This window comes from Mixophyes fleayi, chromosome 12 (assembly GCF_038048845.1).
Source record: "Mixophyes fleayi isolate aMixFle1 chromosome 12, aMixFle1.hap1, whole genome shotgun sequence".
Lineage (NCBI taxonomy): Eukaryota > Metazoa > Chordata > Amphibia > Anura > Limnodynastidae > Mixophyes > Mixophyes fleayi.
Genome location: NC_134413.1, coordinates 83,667,856 through 83,680,045, shown reverse-complemented (window position 1 = coordinate 83,680,045; position 12,190 = coordinate 83,667,856). Strand labels below are relative to the sequence as shown.

The 12,190-nt window shown below is 45.2% G+C and overlaps 1 protein-coding gene across 1 annotated transcript in view; it reads right to left on the bottom strand.

Annotated features, from left to right (window-relative positions):
* The window catches only part of NPR1 (natriuretic peptide receptor 1), a 34,458-nt gene that overhangs the window by 9,071 nt on the left and 13,197 nt on the right, over positions 1-12,190 (bottom strand). Inside the window, exons 2-8 of the mRNA XM_075192311.1 lie at positions 11,847-12,046; positions 10,921-11,031; positions 9,838-9,973; positions 3,236-3,327; positions 3,001-3,136; positions 2,740-2,824; positions 1,870-1,990 (exon numbers count right to left, since the gene is read on the bottom strand). Of these exons, the coding sequence (XP_075048412.1) occupies positions 1,870-1,990; positions 2,740-2,824; positions 3,001-3,136; positions 3,236-3,327; positions 9,838-9,973; positions 10,921-11,031; positions 11,847-12,046 (881 nt within the window). The remainder of the gene's footprint in view (positions 1-1,869; positions 1,991-2,739; positions 2,825-3,000; positions 3,137-3,235; positions 3,328-9,837; positions 9,974-10,920; positions 11,032-11,846; positions 12,047-12,190) is intronic.

The window sequence follows — 12,190 nt, the reverse complement described above, 5'->3', positions numbered from 1 at the left end:
ATATAAAGTTGGAATAAAACAGTAGAAGCGTTGAGATTAAACATTAGACATCATGGATTCATGGCTGAGACAGAATGGGAATGATAGTCTGTAGATACGGAGATACAAGATGAAGAAAGAGGATCGAAGAAACCAATATCAAACAAGATGACGACACAAAACATCAGAATATCGAGTGACGGGATTGGAAAGTGTGAGAGTAATTAGTCATGAGGACATGAAAACGTGGAATACTTGACACAAAGACGATCAACAGAATTGTATGAATAAAACAAGGGTGAAGAGGAGCTGTGGATTATGGGTATAAGAGAATTACATATCAATTACAACCAGATCAATAGTTACAATGGAAAATGATAATGACCTAAAAAAGTAAACAATATGGTGTATTTTGTATGCAGTGGCGCAGATCGTTATCGGGCCCAAAGCTGGACTTTGGAAGGGTAGCCCTCTCCCCAATTGTGATACAGGACCTCATGACGCCCCTGATTGTATCGTAGGAATAAAGAGATGAAGATTTGGCCCAAGGTGGAACTTGACCTTCTGTCCTATGAATGAGCTTTTTTCAGAACTCAACTGTGATCAAATTATTTTCACATACGGGCAACCTCCATAGTTTTCACCCAACAGATTTTGCTGCCAAATGTGTCCTATCCCTTTACTTCTATCGCCAAAATCTAAGCTCCATTCTATCTTCACCCACCACCCAATTATGTCTCTCATACTTTTATGTCATCCAGATTGAAACATTAGAGGTTGAGTACGGAGGTAAACGGTGGGATGTCCTCCAGGTAGATCCTCGAGGGGACGGTGTCTCTTCTATTGAAAAACATTTGTAGTCATCTGGTTCCAGGTAGTATTCCATACATATGGTTTGGCTACGGTTGGATTCCAACTTGGAGATATACAAATCAGTTCTGATTATCAGTCTATGGTTTACCCGTTGATCTTTTACCAATGATTGAAGCCAAAGCAATTATTAAGTTAAATAAAATACATAGCTTGGCAGTTGTAAAAACAAAGCAAAACAGAATGCCGGAGAGCTTACAATCTAACATCAGCACCAGCCGTAAATGTCTCATCACCTGCGTGCAGTTGGCACAGAATTACACTTTTTCTCTGAAATCCTTTGCTGCCAATCGGCAGCATAAAATGCAAAGTCAAGTCGTTATGAGTGTAAAATGAATAATTTATTAGAGGGCTTGAAGTGAAACATAAAACAGAACGGTAAAAGTTAATACAAACAGCGGCACCTCAATAAACCTAATTAATGACACCCTGCTCGGCCACTCTGTGTCCTCTACACTTCTAGTATTTATAATCTTCACTACTGCTATACCACCCTCTTGTTCTTCTCTCGCCTGCTAGATTTGCCGTTGAACCCCACGCATTTTGGTGCTTCCAAATCTATGTGGACCCGACTCACAACCTAAAGGCTTTCTACACCCTGTTTGTAACAAGTCCAACAATAACCTTGTCCTTTTATCACTAAATATATCCACTTTGCTATAACTGGCCCTGTTTACGGAGCATTAATACTACGTCCCTATATCTATACCTCCGAACTATCCCAATTTTGACTTTATAAAGGTTGAGAGGTACGCTATGTCTGCTCCTTCTATCAGAACATCAGGACAAGCTTTACATCTTCCTCCTTGTAAAATAAAACCGCTAGTCAGTCACGATCACTGTGTACCTGTGCGCTAGACATCTAATGATTGGTAGGCATACTACACATGCATAAGAAGAGAGAGAGAACAAGATATTCTTGTTATAATGTGGCCCCCGAGGGCATCAGCCTTTACACCCCATATTTTGAGCAGGTTGGCAGGCGGGCATGCAAGGGGCACATGGCTTGGGAGCAGTTACCAGTGATAACGTGAGTTTGCTGCCCGCCCTGCGCAGGTTCTTCTCCATGTTGCTGGTCTGGATGTCCTCCCAACGCACTTTCCATAATTCCGCCGCTAATTCTTTCTCCAGACGCAGCTTCCTGTGGGGACAGAGGCGATGAGACCCGTTCTATGGGAAGTACCAATGACAGACATAGAAACCTGGATACATTGACTATTACTGGCTGATACTTCGTTCCGTCTCTCCTCAGTCTAACCGTACCGCATCGCAGAATGCCATTGGCTGTATTAATACTGGCGGCTAATAATGTCGCTGCCTTACAATAACTACACCTTCTATCCCCACTGCCAGCAATTGTTGTCCCGCTACCTTACATATCAAATATTCCCACGCCTCTTAGACTGTAAGCTCTTGTGGGCAGTGTCATCTTTACCTTCTGTTCCAGGTCATTATATGTAATTTGTGTTATGATTCTCTCAATGTACAGAGCTGCGTAATATGTCAGCGCTTTATAAATGAAGGGTAACAATCTTCCCGTATGTTTCTCCTGTACAGAAATATTAACCAAAGCCTTAATTATTCTCTGCAACGTCTGCCGTAAGGGCCAGAACTCCCAGTCGCACATAGAAATCATCCATTAATCCTCATACTTTCCCCTCTCGGTTGTGAAAGCTAAAGTCAAACAGCGCTCCCTCCATTTACAGCTCTCATGGAAACAAGAAGCAAATTTGCAGGCACCTAATGACACCGCTCCCTCCCTCCCTCTCCTGTCTGCCGCTATCCTGAGAATAGCCGTTTTCAATTAGCAGCTGTGAAGCCGAGGCAGCAGGAATAGGAGACAAGTGAAAGGGAGCGGGGTGAAGCGCGTTGGGAAGGACAGAAGTATACCTGTATATGAAGATGGAGGAGATGGCTATCGCCAACAGGATGAAGCAGATCACGATAGAGGTGACCTCCAGCACGGAGAAACTGGCTGTAAGACAAGACAGGGGACATACGGACACATAGTTAACAAGTCGGAAGCGAACATACAGCCGGAAAATATTCCCAGAAAATGGGGATATAACGTGACGCTTGCATACTACGTAGATGACACGGACACACACACACACAGGACACACACGACACATACACAGGACACATACATACTTTTCATGCACTCTGGGTTGTTGCCATCAAATCCACAGTCCGGAACGTCACTTGGGACCCCGTTTCCCGGCCAGTGGATCTCCCGGTCGGGCACTTTGGTGAGGCGCTTTAACGTCCCGTTGTAATTAGCCACAATCTATGGGTCGAAAGAGAAGGATTCACCAGCCATGCTTGGGGGAAGGGGGGTACGTTCCTGGCCTTTACCCGCTGGTTGGGCAGATAGCCGGCACCCTACCTGGAAGTCTCCACTGGTCTCAGACAAGTCCCACAGAGAGTAGTCATTTTCCCGGTCACCGTTGTCATCTATCTTCATGAAGCCGGACACCCCTGTGACACAAGCGGAGCGTTAGTGATGCCACAAGCCCAGCGTAACGTGGATGCACAGTAATAGTGACATTACAGCAGTTATACTGTGCACAGTTCCTATCATCATATCATCACTGAGGACTGTATACAGACATTACAGCAGTTATACTGTGCACAGTTCCTATCATCATATCATCACTGAGGACTGTACACAGACATTACAGCAGTTATACTGTGCACAGTTCCTATCATCATATCATCACTGAGGACTGTAGACAGACATTACAGCAGTTATACTGTGCACAGTTCCTATCATCATATCATCACTGAGGACTGTACACAGACATTACAGCAGTTATACTGTGCACAGCCTCTATCATCATATCATCACTGAGGGCTGTACACATACATTACAGCTGTTATACTGTGCACAGCCCCTATCATCATATCATCACTGAGGACTGTACACAGACATTACAGCTGTTATACTGTGCACAGCTCATATCATCATATCATCACTGAGGACTGTACAGAGACATTACAGCAGTTATACTGTGCACAGCCCCTATCATCATATCATCACTGAGGACTGTACAGAGACATTACAGCAGTTATACTGTGCACAGCCCCTATCATCATATCATCACTGAGGACTGTACACAGACATTACAGCAGTTATACTGTGCACAGCTCATATCATCATATCATCACTGAGGACTGTACACAGACATTACAGCAGTTATACTGTGCACAGCCTCTATCATCATATCATCACTGAGGACTGTACACAGACATTACAGCAGTTATACTGTGCACAGCTCCTATCATCATATCATCACTGAGGACTGTACACAGACATTACAGCAGTTATACTGTGTACAGCTCCTATCATCATATCATCACTGAGGACTGTACAGAGACGTTACAGTAGTTATACTGTGCACAGCCTCTATCATCATATAATCACTGAGGACTGTACACAGACATTACAGCAGTTATACTGTGCACAGCTCCTATCATCATATCATCACTGAGGACTGTACACAGACATTACAGCAGTTATACTGTGCACAGCCTCTATCATCATATCATCACTGAGGACTGTACACAGACATTACAGCAGTTATACTGTGCACAGCTCCTATCATCACTGAGGACTGTACACAGACATTACAGCAGTTATACTGTGTACAGCTCCTATCATCATATCATCACTGAGGACTGTACAGAGACGTTACAGTAGTTATACTGTGCACAGCCTCTATCATTATATAATCACTGAGGACTGTACACAGACATTACAGCAGTTATACTGTGCACAGCTCCTATCATCATATCATCACTGAGGACTGTACACAGACATTACAGCAGTTATACTGTGCACAGCTCCTATCATCATATCATCACTGAGGACTGTACACAGACATTACAGCAGTTATACTGTGCACAGCCTCTATCATCATATCATCACTGAGGACTGTACAGTGACATTACAGCAGTTATACTGTGCACAGCTCCTATCATCATATCATCACTGAGGACTGTACACAGACATTACAGCAGTTATACTGTGCACAGCTCCTATCATCATATCATCACTGAGGACTGTACACAGACATTACAGCAGTTATACTGTGCACATCCCCTATCATCATATCATCACTGAGGACTGTACACAGACATTACAGCAGTTATACTGTGCACAGCTCCTATCATCATATCATCACTGAGGACTGTACACAGACATTACAGCAGTTATACTGTGCACAGCTCCTATCATCATATCATCACTGAGGACTGTACACAGACATTACAGCAGTTATACTGTGCACAGCCCTTATCATCATATCATCACTGAGGGCTGTACACAGACATTACAGCAGTTATACTGTGCACAGCCCCTATCATCATATCATCACTGAGGACTGTACAGAGACATTACAGCAGTTATACTGTGCACAGCCCCTATCATCATATCATCACTGAGGACTGTACACAGACATTACAGCAGTTATACTGTGCACAGCCTCTATCATCATATCATCACTGAGGACTGTACACAGACATTACAGCAGTTATACTGTGCACAGCCCCTATCATCATATCATCACTGAGGACTGTACACAGACATTACAGCAGTTATACTGTGCACAGAAGGCTTATGCCTTATCCTGAGTCCTGACCTCGCACTTTTATTTTTTCTCCGTTCTATTAATGGGTGTTCTTAGGCTGCTGTTTATTCATATATTTATCTGCCTCTTTTGTGTTGGAGGTTTTTACCCACAATGAGATGTTGAACGGATTAAGCGTTAAGCTTTCATCTTATTGATCCACAACCTTAATCAATACCCCCACACGTCAGAAGTTATGAGGCTATTGATGGTGGATATTATTGCTGATGCTCATTGCTTCGGAGCAGATAATAACATTTTCTGGGGCACATTGTACTGGTTCTTCCGTGTAACCACAGACATGTGCCCATAGTATGCTCTTACTGAGAGCTGTAATATACTCAGGTCACATACAGACATTCCTCTTGGCTGCCGAATACTGGATCACTAATTAGTAGTCTGAGCAACGTCTGCCTAGCAGAGGAAAGAAGGGGTACATCTGTCACCCCATTCTCCGTGTCTGAGATGACTAGCGGGCACCAAGGAGAATGTGTGGAGACTAAGAGGAGAAGATGGGGCCAGCCGGGTGATATAAGAGGAGAAGATGGGTGCAGTCGGGTGATATAAGAGCAGAATATGGGTGCAGCTGGGTGATATAATCGGAGAAGATGGGTGCAGTCGGGTGATATAAGAGTAGAAGATGCGTGCAGCCGGGTGATATAAGAGCAGAAGATGGGTGCAGTTGGGTGATATAAGAGCAGAAGATGGGTGCAGTTGGGTGATATAAGAGGAGAAGATGGGTGCAGTCTGGTGATATAAGAGCAGAAGATGGGTGCAGTCTGGTGATATAAGAGGAGAAGATGGGTGCAGTCTGGTGATATAAGAGCAGAAGATGGGTGCAGTCTGGTGATATAAGAGGAGAAGATGGGTGCAGTCGGGTGATATAAGAGAAGATAGGTGCAGCCGGGTAATATAAGAGTAGAAGATGGGTACAGTCCGGTCATATAAGAGTAGAAGATGGGTGCAGCCGGGTGATATAATAGGAGAAGATGGGTGCAGTCCGGTGATATAAGAGGAGAAGATGGGTGCAGTCGGGTGATATAAGAGTAGAAGATGGGTGCAGTTGGGTGATATAAGAGGAGAAGATGGGTGCAGTTGGGTGATATAAGAGGGGAAGATGGGTGCAGTCGGGTGATATAAGAGCAGAAGATGGGTGCAGTTGGGTGATATAAGAGGAGAAGATGGGTGCAGTAGGGTGATATAAGAGGAGAAGATGGGTGCAGTCGGGTGATATAAGAGCAGAATATGGGTGCAGCCGGGTGATATAAGAGCAGAAGATGCGTGCAGCCGGGTGATATAAGAGCAGAAGATGGGTGCAGTTGGGTGATATAAGAGGAGAAGATGGGTGCAGTCGGGTGATATAAGAGTAGAAGATGGGTGCAGTCAGATGATATAAGAGGAGAAGATGGGTGCAGCCGGGTGATATAAGAGTAGAAGATGGGTGCAGCCGGGTGATATAAGAGCAGAAGATGGGTGCAGTCGGGTGATATAAGAGTAGAAGATGGGTGCAGCCGGGTGATATAAGAGCAGAAGATGGGTGCAGTTGGGTGATATAAGAGGAGAAGATGGGTGCAGTCGGGTGATATAAGAGCAGAAGATGGGTGCAGTCGGGTGATATAAGAGGAGAAGATGGGTGCAGTCTGGTGGTATAAGAGGAGAAGATGGGGCAGTCGGGTGATATAAGAGCAGAAGATGGGTGCAGTTGGGTGATATAAGAGGAGAAGATGGGTGCAGCCGGGTTATATAAAAGCAGAAGATGGGTGCAGCCGAGTGATATAAGAGGAGAAGATGGGTGCAGTCGGGTGATATAAGAGTAGAAGATGGGTGCAGTCGGGTGACATAAGAGGAGAAGATGGGTGCAGTCGGGTGATATAAGAGCAGAAGATAGGTGCAGCCGGGGGATATAAGAGGAGAAGATAAGGCAGTCGGGTGACATAAGATCAGAAGATAGGTGCAGCCGGGGGATATAATGATACAGTGGGGAACAGAGGAAAGCAGAGGGAATGGTCCTGGGGAGGGAGGTAATATAAGAACTATACATGACAGAGGGAAGTCAAATTTGTTAAGATTACAAGATGATTAAACAGGAAGAAGATTGAAGATGGACACAACAACATCAAGATACATTGCGAATTAACCACATCAGACCTCAAAGAAGCGTAAGAGAATTATCTGGGATGGGTGAAGACATCACTTAAGGGCACAGTCCAGTGCACATACCCCCACACCTACCAACTGCCCCATACTTTCCACCCTCCTCGCCACACTAAAGAAAGGGTTAAATATGCGAGTACCGTACGCAGTCCACACAATGAGAGAATGGTCTAATAAGCTGGGTAATGAGTGGATAATTATCCCGAATAGGACAATTATGCTGGGAACCAAAGTACTGAAAATGAGGTTTGTAATTGTAAAGTCTCAGGTGCACCTGAATATCACTACTGAGGATAATAACGGGGGCCGTCTGCCCGCGCCAGACAGATCCAGCAGCATCATGTGTGGATATGACTGGTGATCTTGACAAAGATCTACATCACTATTCACGTTCAACCAGTGGTATCTTCAAACGGTGACAGTCCTGGTGTCCTCTCACTACTCGGACTTATTTAGGACATAATTAAAGCTCCAATTACCAGCATTTTAGGAGAAAAGTGTTAACGTGGTAATTAATTAATGGGGTTCCGCAAAGTGGCTACTTTTGCTAACACGAGCATTTGGACCGCAATCCCGCTAATGGTCCCTCGAAGCATCTGATTGGAGACACCCCCAAAGTGTGGGGGGTGGGGGTTCATTTGACAACAAATTGTGGGGAATTCTATAGCCTATGATGGACATATGCACCTTTGTGGACTTTTTTTTTACATATTTAAATATTAAAGACTCCTTTGTATATCTCCCAATTAAACCCCCTACCTACAATGGATCTTCTATTTCCTGCTTTCAAATACACTGAATACACCGTGCCATTTGTTCCCAAAACAGCGCCTTCCCCCCCGAAACAGCAGGACAGGAGAAAGAAAGTTTCTTGTTTCAGGGAAGGCTAGATACACTCTACTACAGACTGTATCCGACAACTGTGGCTAGGTAGGGGAGGATGAAACAATTCTGAAATAAATTTATGGAAGATAAACTGGATTGGAGAGTAGACAGGGAGTCAGAGCTTTTGCAGCAGGAGAAGAAAGTTCCAAAGACTGGAAAATATATTCCAAATTGGGAAAAGTATAGTGGACTCGGGAATTGGGAAAAGCCTCCGGAAGAGAGAGAACTATAAATACTGTGAGATATGTACATGTAAATCCAAGAGAGGAACGAAATTATCTGAACGAAATAAAATCACTGTTTACTTCTGGGAGGAACTGGCTTCTAACGCCATGTAACTGGATTAGATATAGTAATTAGCGTCTGTAATTAGTGTCAATCTCATTCCATGTTACCTGACCTACTACCAAGGACAGCACAGCGAACGGCAGCAGAAAGCGGACACACAGAGCTGCTTCCTATAAATTCAGGAACCCAAATGAATAGACATATAGAATAGAGTATGACTTGTACTGTGATTGTGGTGTTATATAGAGCATTGTCTCTCTATATAACTCTCTTTGACACCTTATTTACTGTATTTTTACTTGTGTGGGGATCAAGTAGTGGCGGGGATAGGTGTTGGACTTTTTATGAAGAAAGGGGTGCCTAGTGAAGTTTGAATAAGGATGTTTATGGTGTGGCGTCAGAAGTGGGATAGTGAGCCGTACCATTATGGTTCAAAGGTTTTTAATACATTGCTGAGAGTGCACCTGGAAATGGGTTTCTCTGCTGAAGTGCAAAGTGGATCCCATGAAAAGTTTAGGATGAGACCTGAACTCTGCGAAATTAATTGCACTGGAACACTCCTCTAGGCCTGAACCAACCTGAGCTCCACCGGAAACACAGCCAACTTGCTCTGCAAAAATTTAGAGCTTTGGCAGAGCAATCTATGTTCAATCAGTCGTGCTTTCCAAAACTGATTTTGAGTTGTGTTGCAAACTCAGATTTCATATTGTAATAATGCAGTAAGAGCATTCATATGCTTCCAGCTGTTTTAACACCCAGCATTATTTCAAATAATAAAGGATGACACTTAACTTAGAAGTAGGCATACTCAAATTAAAACTTATTTTTCCCTGTCAGCCAACCATGCGTTTGGGACCACAAAGCCGACTCGCAGACAGCTGTTATTATCTTGTTGATTCTCATGTCATACTGAGATTGCATGATGCTGAGAGGTTTTATTATCAAGTGAACTTGGTGTGAGAAGTGGGATTCTATATGGCTGCACCACGAGTACAATTGACAATTTGGGATACACCAAAAAACTAAGACTCACCGTTAAATGTTCTGTTCCACATGTGGTTGGTGACTGCAGAAGCATTTTTCATGCTGTAACCCTGGGCCCTCGTCTCGTTGACCGCATGAGCGTAGAGCATGATCGAATCATAGAACGCAGCTGCCACCGTGTTCATCTGTAAATAACACAGATACATCATGAACACACATCCTGTCACATAAACACACACACACACTTCCTCACGCATTGTCCTTGCACACTCACAATTCCAGGTAATGGGACCCCACCAGTCCAATGTAACATACGCGTGCACGGTCTCATTTCTGAACACTCATAATCCTCTGAACTCTCAGAGCTGACGTTGGCTCGTGGCCTAGATTTTTATCTCTTTGTCTTTTGCCCACGTTCCGATAATGAAACATTTCCTGCTGACGTGCACAATTAATTGCCCATCAGGTCCAAGTGGTACAATTACCAAGGTCTTCAAAACAGTTCCAAGCAGGAGAGGAGGCAGTGCCCCTCCCCCACCCCGAGGCACCACAGATAATAAAACACTGTTTCTGGGAGTCGTCAGGAATACATGATAATAGCCTCAACAATGAGTGGGAAATATGTGTGTGAGAATTTCACCAGCAATAAAATTATGGCATAGGAAAAGGTACCACCTCCTAACTCCACTCACCAGGGCGCTCTCCACCAACTCCACTCACCAGGGCACTCTCCATCAACTCCACTCACCAGGGCGCTCTCTCCCAACTCCACTCACCAGGGCACTCTCCACCAACTCCACTCACCAGGGCGCTTTCCCTCAACTCCACTCACCAGGGCACTCTCCCCCAGATCCCCACTCACCAGGGCGCTCTCCCCCAGATCCCCACTCACCAGGGCACTCTCCCTCAGATCCACACTCACCAGGGCACTCTCCCCCAGATCCCCACTCACCAGGGTGCTCTCCCCCAGATCCCCACTCACCAGGGCACTCTCCCTCAGATCCACACTCACCAGGGCGCTCTCCCCCAGATCCCCACTCACCAGGGCACTCTCCCTCAGATCCACACTCACCAGGGCACTCTCCCCCAGATCCCCACTAACCAGGGCACTCTCCCCCAGATCCCCACTCACCAGGGTGCTCTCCATTGTGAAGTTGAAATTATGAGCGTAACTTTCCACGTCGTGCAGGAACTCTTTATATTCCGGGGTTTCTGGCTCTTTGTATGTGATAATCATCACTGCCTGACCAGGAGAGACAACATATCAGTAACTCTTTCATAGGATCTGTACAGATACTCAGTGCTCAGCAGCGAGCGCTATTATTGGGCAAGGGGGCTTCACAGATCATACAAGCATCTATTTAACCCCTTCCTGAAATTTTATTGCAAGGTGGGGGGGGGGGGGGGGGGGGCTGGCAACACATACCATGCAGCTCAATGAGTTTTATGTGTCAATGCTTGGGCATGTAGTAATCCTGAGTGACAAGTCACACACGGGATGCCACGACATCTGCCAACGTCTCAGACGTCAAGGGCCATAAGATGCTGCAGGTCAGCGTATGTTTATGGCGGCTGCAATGTTGTACATCTGGGAACCTCAATCAACTCATTCTCATGTCCTCTCTCTTATTACCACCTCTCTATTATTGCTTCTGTTTTTGTTCAATCTTCTTCGCCACTTTTTTATGTTTCTCATAACACTAATTCTTCTCCCTTCTGTCTGCACTCTCTATCCAATTCCTCTCTATTGACGTTCTCACCCTACCCAATTGCCCACCGTTACACCTCCTGCCTCCTAGTATCCCCTCTGTTCTGTCCTCTACGCTTCCCTGACACAGGAGAATAAGCTGCATCTTCTGTCAGAATGAGTGAGGACCAAAGTGTGAATATGAGAACGCTTGGGCCCGATACAGAGAAACATCGAGAAGCACTGAAGAAAGACGGCTAATAGCCTCCCAGCAGTGTACACAATGTGCCCTCACAACATTCCCAAACCAAGTCCTCAGTAAGTTACATAGATTTTAAGGTTATTGGGAGAAGATGGAGATATGTGCTTACCTTAAACGCCTCCTTGGCACGGTCGTCATGCTTGTCTCCTCTATACCAGGGCTGCTGGTAGTCTGGGAAAGTGGAGCCCTGGAGGCTGGCACCGTACATATCAATGTAGAAGAAAACGTAGTCGCCAGAGCAGAGGCCGTGCTGTAGAGCGTGCAGCATGAGTTGTCGAAAGATGTCCGGAGAGCAGCACGTGTAGATGACTGGTGAAGGAAGAAGAACAAGCCTGAGAACAGGAGACTGCCACTCACTGGTGGTTACCAACGCATCAGAACAAGAGACTGCCACTCACTGGTGGTTACCAACGCATCAGAACAGGAGACTGCCACTCACTGGTGGTTACCAAC